Source organism: Salvelinus fontinalis, chromosome 3, assembly GCF_029448725.1.
Source record: "Salvelinus fontinalis isolate EN_2023a chromosome 3, ASM2944872v1, whole genome shotgun sequence".
Taxonomy (NCBI): domain Eukaryota; kingdom Metazoa; phylum Chordata; class Actinopteri; order Salmoniformes; family Salmonidae; genus Salvelinus; species Salvelinus fontinalis.
Window position 1 is genome coordinate 56512777 of NC_074667.1, and position 16569 is coordinate 56529345.

The following is a 16569-nucleotide window of genomic DNA, read 5'->3' on the forward strand; positions in this document are numbered from 1 at the left end:
CTGACTCAGTTACAACAGCTCTGTCAGGAGGAATAGGCCAAAATTCACCCAACTTATTCTGGGAAGCTTGTGGAAAGCTACCCGAAACGTTTTACCCAAGTTAAACAATTTAAAGGCAATGCTACCAAATACTAATTGAGTGTATGTAAACTTCTGACCCACTGGGAATGTGATGAAATAAATAAAAGCTGAAATAAATTATTCTCTCTAGTATTATTCTGACATTTCACATTCTTAAAATAAAGTGGTGATCCTAACTAACCTAAGACAGGGCATTTTTACTAGGATTAAATGTCAGGAATTGTGAAAAACTGAGTTTAAATGTATTTGGCTAAGGCGTTTGTAAACTTCCGACTTCAACTGTATTTCATACCATCTATTGCATCTTGCCTATGGCCATTGAAATCTGGATCCTACAGAAATAAATGCAACTTTTAGAGCATATTATTCAGATTTATATAGTTCATCACACAGCTTTGATACTTCTGCTTCTCGGCAGTTCCTGGAGAACCTTACGTTGCCCAAACATTCCTAAAAATAAATAATTTTAATAGAGGAACCTGTCACTTTATCTGAACTGAAAGTTGCTCTTTTAAATAAGATAGATAAAAATTGCCTGGTATTGATGGAATACCTCCTGAACTCATTCTCAACTGTTAGAATGAGCTAGGAGCAGTTATTCTTCAATCTCTTAACATTGCTATTGAAAAAGTGCAATTCCACAGAAACATCAACACAGCTATTATATCCCTAAGAAAGGAAAAGACCTCACAAATTGTGCTAATTTTCGGCCAATCAGTTTAATCGGAACATAAATAAAGATGTATGCCAAAGTTCTAGCCAAGAGATAGTTATTAACAAGCTCATACATCCTGAACAAACAGGGTTCATTAAGGATCGTCAGGCAGCCGATAACGTGTGCCACCTGATTCATGTGGTTGCTGAGGCTTCCTATCTGGATACCCCGTGTGCTGTGCTACCATTAGATGAAGAGAAGCCTTTGACTGCTTAGAGTGGGAATATCTATGGCTTGTTCTGGAACATTTTGGTTTTGGGACCAGATTTATACAAATGTTTCGCACCATGTATCTGAATCATTATTCTATTATATCTACTGGCACTACCCATTCTAATCCATTTATCATACAACGACGACGTAAACAAGGCTGTCCCGCCTCCACTATGCTATTTGCTCACTCTTGAACCGCTGGCACAAAGCATACGTCAACATTAGGGTTCCTCACATATCAAAATCAAACAAACTGAACAAGCAATTTCTCTGTATGCAGATGACATACTGCTCTACGTCGCAAACGCTCAGAAATCCCTCCAGCCAATAATGTCTATTTTCAGATCAACTGGTCTAAATCACCTCTACTACCTCTTAACTCAGCTATGGGAAGCGTGCAACTACCACCCATGATCCCAGTGAAGAAACAAATCACATACTTAGGCATTACCATATCCCCATCTATTCACACTACTGGCAGGAAGAACTACATAGAAACCTTTCAAAAGATCCAAAAATACATAAAAAGACGGTCTGATATGGCCACTTCTTTGCATGCTAGAATCTCAATTATCAAAATGAATGTCCTTCCTCATATCAATTTATGAGTTCTATGTTACCACTGCCTTCTCCTATAGACTATTGGTCTAAACTTTACTCTGTCATAAAGAAGTTCATTTGGGGGAGAAAGTGACCACAGATTAAATATGCAACACTACAGAGAACAAAAGCATTAGGTGGACTTTCAGTTACAAATATATTTTTTTTATCACCTATCATTCCAAATGTATTTCCTGAAGACCTGGATAAACCCAGAGGCTTTCGTTCCTTGGCGTGCTATTGGCGTCAATAGTTTCACCAATTACATTACAAGATGTATTATTTTCTGGATTGACTCCTAGAAAATGTGCATTATTGTTTGGACCCATTATAGCACACTCAGTAAATGTGTGGAAAGCTACAAAGAAGCATATGAGATCTAATCTTAAATTTCATTCATACTCGCCAATATGGCGTAATAAATAATAATTATTGTGTAAGAAACCATTTCTATAGTTTCCAGGAAAACCGCCAGTGTTTTAATGTCCAGGTTCATCATTTTGTCTTTACCTTCAACGCCGCCTATCCATGCAAGCCTATGGGGTCCCCTGGGGAGCAGAACTAGTCTATCCTTGCAGCCTATGGGGTCCCCTGGGGAGCAGAACTAGCAGTACATCCATTGGTCAAACTTCTAAATGGACATGTGCCCCTCAAAAGCAGTGGAGAGAGAGAGAGAGAGAGAGCGCGCGAGAGTACTGGGGGAATGGCTGCAGGTCAAGCAGACACCGGATGACCACTAGGGGGTGTGGCAGGAGCAGATGTGACAATTACCCCCCCCCCCCCCCCCATGGGCGCCACCTGGTGCACAACCCAGACTGGTTCAGCTGAGCCTGACGAACACTGGACTCAATCTCCCAGGAGACAGCAGCAACGATGCAGGAGGATGGCATGATGGTTTCTGGCTCGGTACCTGTGTTGTCTGCGGTGAACTGACGGGAGAAGGCTTCAGGCTTGGTATTGTTAGATCTGGGACGAGAAAGGTTATTCAACCTGCTACTGGGGAGGGGAGCTCCAGGCTGGGGGTCAATAGCACAGTCATACGAGCGATGAGGTGGCAGAGACGGGGTGTGGTATTTACTGAACACAGGAGCTAAACTGTGATACTCTGGAGGAACAGAAGACAGGTCCGGGGGATCTGAAATGGACTGGGGTACAGACAAGGCAGGTGGGAGGACAGAATGTAGACAATTGGAATGACAAAATGTACTCCAAGTAGTTACCCTCCCGGTGGTCCGGTCAATCTGTGGGTTGTGTAGTTTTAACCATGGATGGCCCAGAACCAGAGGAGAATAGGGACTGTTGATTATGTGGAAACTGATTTTTTCTTGGTGATTACCAGAGAGACGCTGGATGACTGGAACGGTTTTCTCACAGACACGGGAGAGAAGCTTACCATTGAGAGCGTAGGCATCGAGAGGTGAATTAAGTGGAACAGTGTCCAGGCCCAACTGGTTGACAACACCTCGGTCCAAAAAGCTCTCGTCGGCACCTGAATCTATAAGAGCAGCGAGAGGAAAAGCCTGACTCTGCCACACAAGGTTGGCCTCAAACAGGGGTCTGGGAGAAGATGGGCAGGCGATTTGACCCAATAGTATTTTCCCCATATCGCCTGAGCCTCTTCTAACTGGATGCAGGGAACAAGTGGAAACCAAGTGACCAACCTGGCCACAGTATAGACAGCTCCTAGTATCGACACGCCGCTGCCTCTCCTCCGGAGATAGACGAGGCATGCCGAGCTGCATGGGTTCAGGTTCAGAACATGCCTGGGGTTGTGATACAGTGAGAGGAAAATAACTAGGCACTGAAGCAGATGTTAAGGAACTTGCAACCTTTTTTTAAATTTGTTTAATTTTTTTTAATCCCATTTTCTCCCCAATTTTCGTGGTATCCAATCGCTAGTAATTACTACCTTGTCTCATCGCTACAACTCCCGTACGGGCACGGGAGAGACGAAGGTCGAAAGCCATGCGTCCTCCGAAGCACAACCCAACCAGCCGTACTGCTTCTTAACACAGCGCGCCTCCAACCCGGAAGCCAGCCGCACCAATGTGTCGGAGGAAACACCGTGTACCTGGCCCCCTTGGTTGGCGCGCACTGCGCCCGGCCCGCCACAGGAGTCGCTGGAGCGCGATGAGACAAGGATATCCCTACCGGCCAAACCCTCCCTGCCCCGGACGACGCTATGCCAATTGTGCGTCGCCCCACGGACCTCCCGGTCGCGGCCGGCTGCGACAGAGCCTGGGCGCGAACCCAGAGACTCTGGTGGCGCAGTGCCCTAGACCACTGCGCCACCCGGGAGGCGGAACTTGCAACCTTAACTACTCTCTCCCTCCGCCGCTCCCGGAGATGGTTGTCAATGCGGATAGTGAGAGAAATTAGTTAATCGAGATCAAGCTCCTCCCTGGACACCAACTCGTCCTTTAGGGTCTCAGTGAGTGAGTTCCGGAATGCTCCCTGAAGAGCCTCCTCATCCCAGCCGCTCCCTTGCTGCGAGGGTGCTGAATTCACATGCCATTTCAGCAACACTCTGGGAGCCTTGATGGAGGGACAGGAGTCGTTTAGCAGCATCCTTTCCACAAACTGTGTGGTCTAAAACCTTTCTCATCTCCTCCGTGAATCTACTATAGGAGAAGCAAATGGGTGACTGTCACCTTCCACACAGCAGTGACCCAGGAAAGCGCTGCTCCACAGAGGCAACTAATCAAAAACTAAATCTTGGCTCGTTCACGAGAATAAGAGTAGGGCTGTTGCTCAAATATTAGTGAACATTGTACCAAAAAGGCTCTGCAGGTTCTGAGATTACCATCGTAGCGCTCTGGAGTACGAACAAACGGCTCCCGGGGCGGAGAGGAGGGACAGGTTGTGAGCTTTGGGCGAAGGTTTGACTCTGTAGGACAGACAGGTTCCATGAAAACTCATTGATAGTCTCCAGAAGGGTTTTAAGAGCTTGGTAATGTTGATTGAGGGTAAACAGGTCTGGAGGGGAATCCAAGGGAGTGGTGGTATGGTGAGTCCAGAACAGGGTAGCACGGTGGTGAGATGTGGAACAGGAGACAGGAGCCAGAGTCAGGGCGGCAAAACTGCAGTGAGGATAAACAGCGTCAAGCAGGGAAACAGACACAGCAGGGTAACAGGGTCTTGAATAATAATAATGGCTAGAAGCATAAACTAACTGAGCAGAGATTACGATCTGGCAGAGTGGAGGAACTGAGTATTTGTAGAGGTCTTGATAATGGAACGAGTTGTAGCTGGTAGGGATCTGCTCTGACTCCAGCACACCTGTCTCCAACCACACAATCACACACAAACAGAAAGGGAGAGGGAGAGAGAGAGTGTACTGGGGGAAGCAGACACTGGATGACCACCAGGGGGGGGGGGGGGGGGTATGGCAGGAGCAGATGTGACAGGACCAAGGTGTCCACTCTGGACACATGGAAAAAAGCAACAGTTGACATTTCTGAACACTTAACCAACGGGCCTTTACATCCATGAATGTGTATCAGTAATTTGTCACTATTTCTGAGGCTATATGATATATTGTTCAGCAGATTTACTATGTAATGTTCATTTATTTGTTTTTATCCCATGATTTATTTTACATGCTATCAGATTGCCGGTGAGGGGTGAGGGGGATTTTATACATTATAAATTAATAATGTGTATGAATCCTATGAATTGAAATAATAAAAACTAGAAAGTAAATGCTATAAATAATTTCAAATTCCTTATATTATGCAAACCAGATGGCACAATTGTCTTGTTTTTAAAATGTATGGATAGGTATGGGCACACTCCAACGCTCAGACATAATTTACAAACAAAGCATTAGTGTTTAGTGAGTCCACCAGATTAGAGGCAGTAGAGATGACCAGTGTTGGCTTGATAAGTGCATGAATTGGACCATTTTCCTGTCCTGCTAAGCATTCAAAATGTAACTAGTACTTTTGGGTGTCAGGGAAAATGTATGGGAGTAGAAAGTATATATTTTCTTGAGGAATGTAGTGGAGTAAAAGTAGGCTTGAAAGTTGTCAAAAATATAAATAGTAAAATATAGTACAGATACTCAAAAAAACGATTTAAGTAGTACTTCAAATTATTTTCGCTTAGTTTCCTTATACCACTGACTGTGGGAAGGTCAACATTTTTAAATGGTAATTACTTCTACTTGACATTATCATTCACCTGAAGACATATGATGGGGGTCCCTAACATATGATGGGGGTTGCTAACATATGATGGGGGTCCCTGGGTCGCCGGTTTGCCTGAGCGGGGATCCATGAGCAAGAAAAGTTTTTTTAAATCCCTGCATTATAACATGAATAAATCAACAGAGAGGAAGACCCTGTTTGAATACTCTTAAAAAGCAGCCCTCATCACTCCTTTCCTTTATCTGAAATAAGGATGGGTCGAAGCTATAGAGGTATGGCTCGGGAAAATGTCCCCTTTATCACACAATTGGAAATGTCTATACTAAAATCAACATTCAAGATCTTCAAGTTGGTTTTAGTGATGCAGTCAGCCTCTAGTAACGTGTCTGGGTACCAGTCTTTTTGCTAACATTCTGATATTTGACAAAAGACAGGAGCGGCAGGGAGTGTAACGTAATACATGAACAGATGGCAACCAGGCTAAGCCTCTCGCGCTGTAAATTCTTCACCGCGTGTGATCTGGGAAAACCAGAATTTAAATGTCGCGTAAATTCTTCAAATTCTTCATTACCTGTTATGTTACCCGAGTCAGTCCACGAGCGATTACCACAGATGGAAGTGGCCAACACCCGCGCTATGTTAATCTGCTTCTTTATTGGACAACCCACTGACGACATATCCCCGCCAAACTCGAACATGAACAAAACCTCCACTGCACCTATTTGAGCACCTTGATCAGAGAGAGATTCAATCAGGCATGGTAAATCAACACGTTTCGGCTTTTTTCTTTTGAATTACGACATTTTTTACAACTAGCATCTCAGTAGTTTGAAATGGATTATCAGCGCTGTATTACCTCATGTCCTTTGAGAATACTTTGCCTTTTTAATCTGGTAAGTAGCCTAGCCAACCGTATGTTTTACTGATGCGATTGGGTTTAGTTTAGGTAGACCTAATGTAATTGTATTTTTAATGAGGAGGATGATGAGACCTAGACAATTATGATGACTACATGTTTATGATTATTGTTTTAGACGATGATGGTGCTTTATTACCATTTGTTATTATGATTGTTGTTATTGGTGTTTTTATTTGTGTTTAAAATAAATATTTTATAGTTACAATTACAGTAGTCTGTCACATTTGACATTGTTATAAATTGCAGTGTAACCATTATTCTTAAGTGTAACACTATTCTCTCTTGGTTGATACATGTTTTAATAATGGAAAGTAGCCTGCAGGTAAGTGAACAAGAAAGAAATGACTAGGTAGCCACTGCTCTTACAGGAACAGAAACCTTTTTAACCATAACCCCAGCGAGGCCTGATGGTAATTGGTCCTATACTGCCAGTAAAAAGTCATTCTGGTATTGTACATAGTTATATGTAGAGCAGGTCATCCACTGAAATCAAGAATGCTCTCATAACATGTTAGTTAACAGGAGGGGGTTAGTTTATTGACTGTTTATAAAGCTTGTCAATCTGAAAGAACTGTTCATATAAGAGTTTAGATTGTGTAGTTGTTATTTTGTGCTTAACAAACAACTTAACTTATGACAGCACTATTATTGATTTGGCCTAATGTTGTTTTGATTGCCAGTAGCCTACAGCCATAATAAGCTTAATATGTGACAACATGAACTTGAATGTGGAGCTCAAGTTGACCCTTTGGAATTTGTCCACTTAGTCAAACAATCTTTCCCAATAGGGAGATAATACTATACTATTACTACAAATAATAATAATAACTAGTATTATAATACTATTCATTTTTTTGTTTTGTATAATTGTTTTTACCAATAATTTGTTTGTTTGTTTGTGTGAGTGGTTTTGCCAGGTATTTGTTGGTACATTCTGTCACATTGGTCACTGTTTTCTGAACTGGATACTGCTCTGTGGTTTTGAGAGGAACTGTAGGTGTCCTGTAGATAAGTGTGAGGTGGCCTTGGCATTTCCATCGTGCAATCGTGCATGCAATGTTCGTCATAGCTGACGTTCACTCTGGGAACTGAAATATCCTGTTGTTGCGAAATAAAATAATGATTATTCTAATGAAAAATATTCTCTCTCTCTCTCTCTCTCTCTCTCTCTCTCTCTCTCTCTCTCTCTCTCTCTCTCTCTCTCTCTCTCTCTCTCTCTCTCTCTCTCTCTCTCTCTCTCTCTCTCTCTCTCTCTCTCTCTCTCTCTCTCTCTCTCTCTCTCTCTCTCTCTCTCTCTCTCTCTCTCTCTCTCTCTCTCTCTCTCTCTCTCTCTCTCTCTCTCTCTCTCTCTCTCTCTCTCTCTCTCTCTCTCTCTCTCTCTCTCTCTCTCTCTCTCTCTCTCTCTCTCTCTCAGGTTTGCTCTGTGTTGTTGTCTAGCTGTCCTCGTACCTGTGACTCAGGTAAAGTAATCAGCTTCCCCCCTGATCTAGAGTGTAAAAATGTGGTGAAAGATTATACTTGTCTCACAGTAGTTACGTGTCCATCTAATTGGCAACATATCTTCATGCGAATATTCTGAAATCCACATAAAAACAACATGCGCATTTTGCCACCTGAGATGTTTCCATCAAATTGACCAGTTGCGGATAAAAGGCTGTGCGTGATGACGCGATGCATATAAAAATGACTTTTGTGGTTAAATTCTCATGTACCAAATAAAGAATACAAGTTAAATGGGTTTCCATCGAATTTTCAACTCTACTATTGGTTTTGTAAAAATAAATGACTGATGGTTTTGTTAAAAAAAATGTTTAGCCTTATATTGCAAATATATAGGCCTAAAACCGAGACAATAAAAATACACAGTGGCAAAATAAATTCAACCACACATTTGTTTCCTTCCAAAACCGGAAAGTCCACAAAACAAATTGCATGTACAAACATTTACATGACCTGCAGCATGGTCAATCAATGTAATGTTTCAAGCATTTTCGGAATACTAAGGAACTATTGATTTAGAACCACCGAGTTCAGTCGCAAAGAAAACAGGAGCTGCCTTCACTATTCCAGAACCATTTCAACTTCAACATTTCAACGTCATCTAATTACCAATGCTTAGTCTAATACAGTGAAAACTAAAACATACCAAAAACGATTTAGTCCAATCAACGTAAGATTCATATGATGTGGCTGTCCATGGTACTGATTTCTGTGTGCAAATATGTGTGTGCGTGCAAGTAGAAAAAAAACATGTTGACTCACTCTACTTGTAGAGAAACGCCAACGCTATCCTTCTCTTTCATGTTGACTAAACGGTCTATGACTCTGTCATACAGTACACGCGTTTTAGTTTTGTTGTCCTAAGCTACCTGGCTAAAATACTTGGTCGCCTAACTTACTTTCATAGGAAAGATAAGCCAGGCCAGGTAGTTATTAACATTAGCATACTACGTCCACTGTAACTACATGTTGAACTTCCATCCTCTCAGTCCAGGGGCACAATGTATGAATTTATGGTTGGATCAGAATCGCCATTATATTCATTTGATAAGTACAACCACAAGTCCACAGAAGAACAAATCATTGTGTGACTCCTAAGTTTACTTCCATATGATGGTTATGCACGTTACTCGCATAAAAAGGTTGGATGGAAACGTGGTTACTGATACATGGTGAATTTACTTCATGCTTTCATTATGTAAAATCTTTTTTAACCATTCAGTAATTGAAAATTGATTCAACACTGTCAGAAACTGCCACTTCAGAGCCTGTGATGAAACGTCATGGCACAGGAAGTAGCTGAGCACATGCAGGTAACTGCCAAAATAAAGGAAACACCAACATAAAGCGTTTTAAGGGTGTTGGGCCACCACCAGCCCCAAGACAGCTTCAATCTACCTTGGCATAGATTTTAAAAGGGTCTGGAACTCTATTGGAAGGATGCGACACCATTCTTCCACGAGAAATTCCATAATTTGGTGTTTTGTTGATGGGGGTGTAAAACGCTGTCTCATCCCATAATCAAATCAAATTTTATTGGTCACATACACATATTTAGCAGATATTATTGAGGGTGTAGCGAAATGCTTGCGTTTCTAGCTCCTGCAGTGCAGTAATATCTAACAATTCACAACAATACACACAGATCTAAAAGTAAAATAATGGAATTAAGAAATATATAAATATTAGGACGAGCAATGTCGGAGTCCGGAGTATAAATATATATATATGATGTGATGGAATGTATATTATGGACAGTATGTGGAAATAATATTTTGTGTATCTGTAGAATACGTAGAGTAGAATAGTACATACAGCAATAGTTGAATAGGATGGCATTGACTAGAATACAGTATATAAACACATATGAAATTAGTAATACAGCATGTAAACATTATTAAAGTGACCAGTGATTCCATGTCTATGTACATAGGGCAGCAGCCTCTAAGGTGCAGGGTTGAGTAACCGGGTGGTTGCCGGCAAGTGACTAAGTTCAGAGCAGGGTACTGTGTGGAGGCCGGCTAGTGAAGCCTATTTAACAGTCTGGTGGCCTTGAGATTGAAAAAACCCTGCTTCTGTCTCTTGGTCCCAGTTTTGATGCAAGTAAACCCTTTGAGACCCCTCTTTCAAAGTCACTGAGATCTCATCTTCTAGCCATGGTAGCCAAAATAATGGTCAACTGGGCATTTTTATACATGACCCTAAGCATGATGGGATGTTAACTGATTAATTAACTCAGGAACCACACCTGTGTGGAAGCACCTGCTTTCAATACACTTTGTATCCCTCATTTACTCAAGTGTTTCCTTTATTTTAGCAGTTACCTGTAGTTTTCTGTGGTTTTCGTGGCATGTCATACTCTTTTTGGTCAGACAGAATCAGATACATGGACTACATATAGTAAGACAGAGGGGCGCTGTTTTGCTCAATCAGATACTTTTTCCGGTGCGAAATTTAAGGAAAGTTGGCGAGTGCACTGTTCGGATCAATGTTTTATATACTGTATACACTAGATGACTGACATTGGTTTGGATGTTGGAATAATTTTGGATAAAGTTGCAAAGGTAACCAACTTTTCTGTCGCCGGCCCTGTTTGTTTACTGTCTAACAGAGACCAATTTAAGTACTTACTCTTCAACTTCCTTTTTCGTCCTATGTTGTTGCACAAACCACAAAACACTCCCTTATAACACAGCTGCAATATGTAACTTTTTGGGCGACCACAACAAATTCACATAGAGTGTGAGTTATAGATCTGTCATTCTCATTGACAGCAAGTCTAAGAAGAGCTGGTCATGGGTGCACCTCAGCCACGCTCAAGGTACTAAATGATATCATAACCACCATCGATAAAAGACAGTACTGTGCAGCCGTCTTCATCGACCTGGCCAATGCTTTCGACTCTGTCAATCACTGTATTCTTATCAGCAGATTCAATAGCCTTGGTTTCTCAAATGACTGCCTCGCCTGGTTCACCAACTACTTCGCAGACAGAGTTCAGTGTGTCAAATCTGAGGGCCTGGCAGTCTCTATGGGGGTACCACAGGGTTCAATTCTCGGGCCGACTCTTTTCTCTGTATATATCAACGATGTCGCTCTTGCTGCGGGTGATTCCCTGATCCACCTCTAAGCAGACGACACCATTCTGTATGCTTCTGGCCCTTCTTTGGACACTGTGTTAACTAACCTCCAAATGAGCTTCAATGCCATACAACACTCCTTCCGTGGCCTCCAACTGCTCTTAAACGCTAGTAAAACCAAATGCATGCTTTTCAACCGTTCGCTGCCCGCACCCACCCGCCCGACTAGCATCACCACCCTGGACGGTTCTGACTTAGAATACGTGGACAACTACAAATACCTAGGTGTCTGGCTAGACTGTAAACTCTCCTTACAGACTCATATCAAATATCTCCAATCCAAAATCAAATCTAGAATCAGCTTTCTATTTCGCAACAAAGCCTCCTTCACTCAAACTTACCCTAGTAAAACTGACTATCCTACCAATCCTCGACTTCGGCGATGTCATCTACAAAATAGCTTCCAATACTCTACTCAGCAAACTGGATGCAGTCTATCACAGTGCCATCCGCTTTGTTACCAAAGCCCCTTATACCACCCACCACTGCGACCTGTATGCTCTAGTCGGATGGCGCTCGCTACATATTCGTTGCCAGACCCACTGGCTCCAGGTCATCTATAAGTCTATGCTAGGTAAATCTCCGCCTTATCTCAGCTCACTGGTCACGATAACAACACCCATCCGTAGCACGAGCTCCAGCAGGTATATCTCACTGGTCATCGCCAAAGCCGCCAACACCTCCTTTGGCCGCCTTTCCTTCCAGTTCTCTGCTGCCAGTCACTGGAACGAATTGCAAAAATCGCTGAAGCTGGAGACCTACATTTCCCTCACTAACTTTAAACATCAGCTATCTGAGCAGCTAACCGATCGCTGCAGCTGTACATAGTCCATCTGTAAATAGCCCACCCAATCTACCTACCTCATCCCCATATTGTTTTTATTTACTTTTCTGCTCTTTTGCACACCAGTATTTCTACTACTTGCACATCATCATCTGCTCATCTATCACTCCAGTGTTAATCTGCTAAATAGTAATTACTACTATGGCCTATTTATTGCCTTACCTCCTCACGCCATTTGCGCACACTGTATATAGACTTCCTTTTTTTCCTATTGTGTTATTGACTGTACGTTTGTTTATTCCATGTGTAACTCTGTGCTGTTGTTTGTGTCACACTGCTTTGCTTTATCTTGGCCAGGTTGCAGTTGTAAATGAGAACTTGTTCTCAACTAGCTTACCTGGTTAAATAAAGGTGAAATAAAAGTGGTAGATCTGTTCTATGTACGCCATTTCTATGCTTCCCGTTATTAAGTTTTGTTTTTGCGTCTTTTACTTTCGGTATTGTACACCAGCTTCAAACAGATAAAAATACAATATTTTGGGTTATTGAAAATATATTTCACAGCGGTTTAGATGGTACAATGTTTCTCTACACTTTACTTGATTGTTTTGTCACAAACTGAAATTAGGCGAACTATTATAATTTTAGCAACCAGGAACTGGAAGAGCGATGTCTGCATATTGCATCTTTAAAAGGAAAGATTGGTTGTGGTTTGCAGGCAACTTCACATTCAGAACAGTCTTTGGGGAATAATTTATCTTCCATTCCTGGATCTTAACTTCAGTGAACCCATTGTACTTACTAAAGTGACAATGCATTGAGAGAGAGAAAGAGTTAGGGAAGGAATGAGTGTGTAATCAGGATGTTGATACATTATGTGAACACCTCTCTGTCATTTGTGTTTGTAGGCTTCATCATTAACAAGTGTAAGTGTGTCCCTTGTCCCGATGGCTACTACTGGTACAAGCTTAATGGCCGTCCTAAGTGTGACTTCTGTACTGAAGCCTGCTCAGGTAACTTTTAGAGTTAGGCATTACCTTGTGTTAGTTCATTCCTCTACACAATAGACAGCATACCCATAATTTGTAGTTTAACTCAAGGTAACAATAGTTTCATATAAAATGCTGTTGTTATTTTACTTTAGTTGAATAGAGTGGATAAACATATTCAGAGCAAATGTCTCATTGATAATTTGTGTGTTTGTGTGTCTTGTCTTTGTTGGTGGGCAAAGTTGATCGGCACTTGACACAGGTGAAGGAATGCCACCGGGACTCAAACCGTGAGTGCCACTGTGACAGGGGCTTTTTCTGTGCCAGCACTGCCCAATATACCTGCAGGAGGTGTAAACCGTGTGTGTCTGGCACCTTCTCCAACACAGCAAACCTAGCCATGTCCTGCAAACCCCACACAGTGTGAGTCCACAGCTACAGAACACTGGTACTGGGCACCACATGCACTGTACTGATTCACATGTTGTCTACCTATAAATATCTCAAATATGATGCTGTAGTTCCTTTTACTGGATTTGAGTCATTTGAAACTAACAATTGTACCCAAGGCCTACTTTTACAGTAAATGAAATGATTATTAATACTAGTAGTATCGAACACTGTACTTTCTCATTTATATAAACAAGTTATCTCCTGGCTTCTCTCCTACCAGTTGTGGCCATAAGGGAATGATCATGGTAACAGAGGGCACTGCCTCTCAGGATCGTGTGTGTGCCCAGACTTCCCCCGCCTCCCCTACAACTACTGCACCTCCACCTGCTCATAGCTCAAAGATGTCCCTTCGTTCTGCTATATCCAGTGGAGTCAGCACCAACAGAGAACTCCTCATCACCGGATCCGCATCTCGACTGGTTTGGTCTCCTGAGGGTATGGCTCTTAGAAAAGCTTTCTCATACTTGAGTGAAATCCAAGCATTTCCTGCTCTGTCCCCTGGAGCGTTTTAACAAGCTTCACCAGTCAAGTACTAGAGGTCTTGTTGTCCCGTGACGTCACCCTGCCATTTAATCACACATGTTGTCTATTTATTCCAGACTATCCTACAGCCCCAATGTACAAATCTGTAGACCGTTCATCAGCCGTTCTCATCAGGTCCTCTCTGTCCCAAGCCAGGAGAGACCCCTCCGTCTCCCTCCCAACAAAGCTCACCACCAGGAGAAAGCCCTGCAAGGTGGACAGTGACACCTCACCTGCAGAGTCTGCCTCTGCACCCCCCCTTACCACAAAAGACAATGGTATAGTTCTCAAAGGACTAGAGTATCCCCTATCTCAATTTCTACTAGATGTGACAATTCATCATTCTTTCAGAAATTAATTTGTAGTTGGTGTAGTCCCTTAAATGATCTGTTATATTCAGTGAAAGTAACATAACACTGACAGGTTCACCACTACAGCCTGCTTCTGTCTCTCTGTTCACCCCAGACTCACCTCATCTCCCAGTCCCAGCCTCTAGACAGAGCCCTCCCAGTCTCCCTTTGCTGGTGCTGATAGTTGGGCTCCTAGGGGTCACTCTGCTGCTGGTTGGTTACTTTGTGGGGTGTAGGGGGAGGTCACTGGAGTCCATGCACAAGTGGAAAGGTGAGAGAGTAAAGTGGTTAGATAACAAACACATATGCAGTGATGCATGGAATTTTTATATAAGACACATTAAGTAAATAAATACACTAGAAACAATTATTGACAAAGCGAACACTAACACCACCTATACTCCCCTGCAGGGGGAGACAGTGAAACATTGTGTGTATACATACGTGGAAAAACAATGTATTTTGATTACTATTATACTCAGTCTAAAACTTGACCACTTATAAAGATAATTTTGATTCCTTTAGGTCCAATATTTGGGAAATATGTGAGTACAGCACTTATTCTCTATTTGCATAAAGTTTAAATCAAACTACTGTCTATTGTTGCTAGAAGTATAAATGTTGACTTCTCTACCTTGGGACGACCAGATTTGTAAGGAAAGTCTAAGAGGGAGCTATAAAGCGTGGGAGTGCCAGCCTTGTCCTGCTGCCCTACAGACGGCTTCCTATAAGCAGGCCAAGCTGCCACAGGAGAGAATCCCACACCTGGAGGCCCAGCATCTTCTGGGGAGGGAGACTGGGGGAGATCCTAGACGGGAGGGTACAGGGTCGCAACCTCCAGGGGGCATGCAGAATGTCTCAGTAGACCCCTCTGGAGGAGAAAACATTAGCAACATAGTGGGTAGGTGTAGTGCATCACTCTGCACTGTTACTGATTTATTAAATGCATGAATGTCATATTTTTACACTGTATCTTATGTTTGTGTGATGTGCAGACACATTTGGAGAGACATATTTTCTGCTACATTGTCCAATAACTAGGGTCTAGAGCCCTCAAACTCAACTCTGGACCTCAAAACGCTGGAACTTTTTTTCATAGTTGCCCTTTAATCAGGGATTGATTTAGACCTAAGACACCAGGTGGATGCAATTCATTATCAGGTAGAATAGAAAACCAGCAGGCTCGGACCTCGTAGGGTAAGAGTTGATTACCCCTGGCCTATAGGGCCGGGAAAACTCAGGTCTGGAAAAATGTGACTCCCTGTTCTGCGCAAGGAAGTGAGTTTTTTTTCCACATGCGTCCGAGTTCACATGACCCTTTCTAGTTATTTTCTTTGGCCGTGAGTTGAGACATACTTCTTCTAGTTTTAACTTCCTGTTAATGTTTCCCTGCCAAGAAACAGTAGCACCAGTGCAGTGCATACTTTAAATCAGGGTCAGAGGTTCATTTAGTGAGGATACAGGAAGCCAGAATCATGCATACAAAAACAGAAGCATATGCTGCTGAGTGATGCCAGCTTTTCACTTCTTCTCTGTCATATTGTTAATTTATTACACTACTAAGTCCACCAGGTTTTACATCAGCATTTACTGTGCATAATATATATGAATTTGTGTCACCTGTTTCAATAGTTGAATCTAATAATGTTTGTGCTTGTTGGTGTTTGATTCAGGGTCCATATACATCTACTCTCCAGGGACGGTTGTCCTGGGATCCAACAAATCAGAGAGGGAGGGGGATCAAGGGGAGAGTATAGGAAAGGGCTGTCCCCTCACCAGCAAGCCCCACCAGGAGTCCTCCTACCCCCTCCCTTGGGGCTCCGCTCTGGGGCCAGAGAGAATGAGTACGCCGAAGGATACCTGCAAAGAGCTGAGCTACCCCGTCCCAGCCACCAGCAATTGAAAACTAGAAAAAAATGGAAATTGAGGATTAATTTAGGGAAGAGTGTGAGGGGGAGCAAGTTCAGTCAATATCATACGATCTCTGAGAGAGTGGAGACTGAATATTATTTGCTACTGTAAAGACAGACTGAATTGCAAAATCCACAGGGGTCTATGGGCCTTCTATTATTAAAGAGTGACAACTTGTTTGAACTGTATGTTATGGTCTTACTTCACAGCAGCAGTACTGGGACAGTACCTAAGAGAGGAATGC

The 16569-nt window shown here is 42.5% G+C and overlaps 1 protein-coding gene across 1 annotated transcript; it reads left to right on the forward strand.

Moving 5' to 3' along the window:
* Window positions 1-5847: 5847 nt before the first annotated feature.
* On the forward strand, window positions 5848-16508 carry LOC129834807 (tumor necrosis factor receptor superfamily member 8-like). Its single transcript, XM_055900104.1, has 10 exons — window positions 5848-6650; window positions 8091-8136; window positions 13009-13113; window positions 13332-13512; window positions 13763-13977; window positions 14142-14342; window positions 14530-14685; window positions 14940-14959; window positions 15063-15315; window positions 16088-16508. Exons 1-10 carry the CDS (start codon window positions 6591-6593, stop codon window positions 16315-16317), a joined length of 1467 nt encoding a protein of 488 aa, XP_055756079.1. The 5' UTR covers window positions 5848-6590; the 3' UTR covers window positions 16318-16508.
* The last annotated feature ends 61 nt before the right edge of the window (window positions 16509-16569 follow it).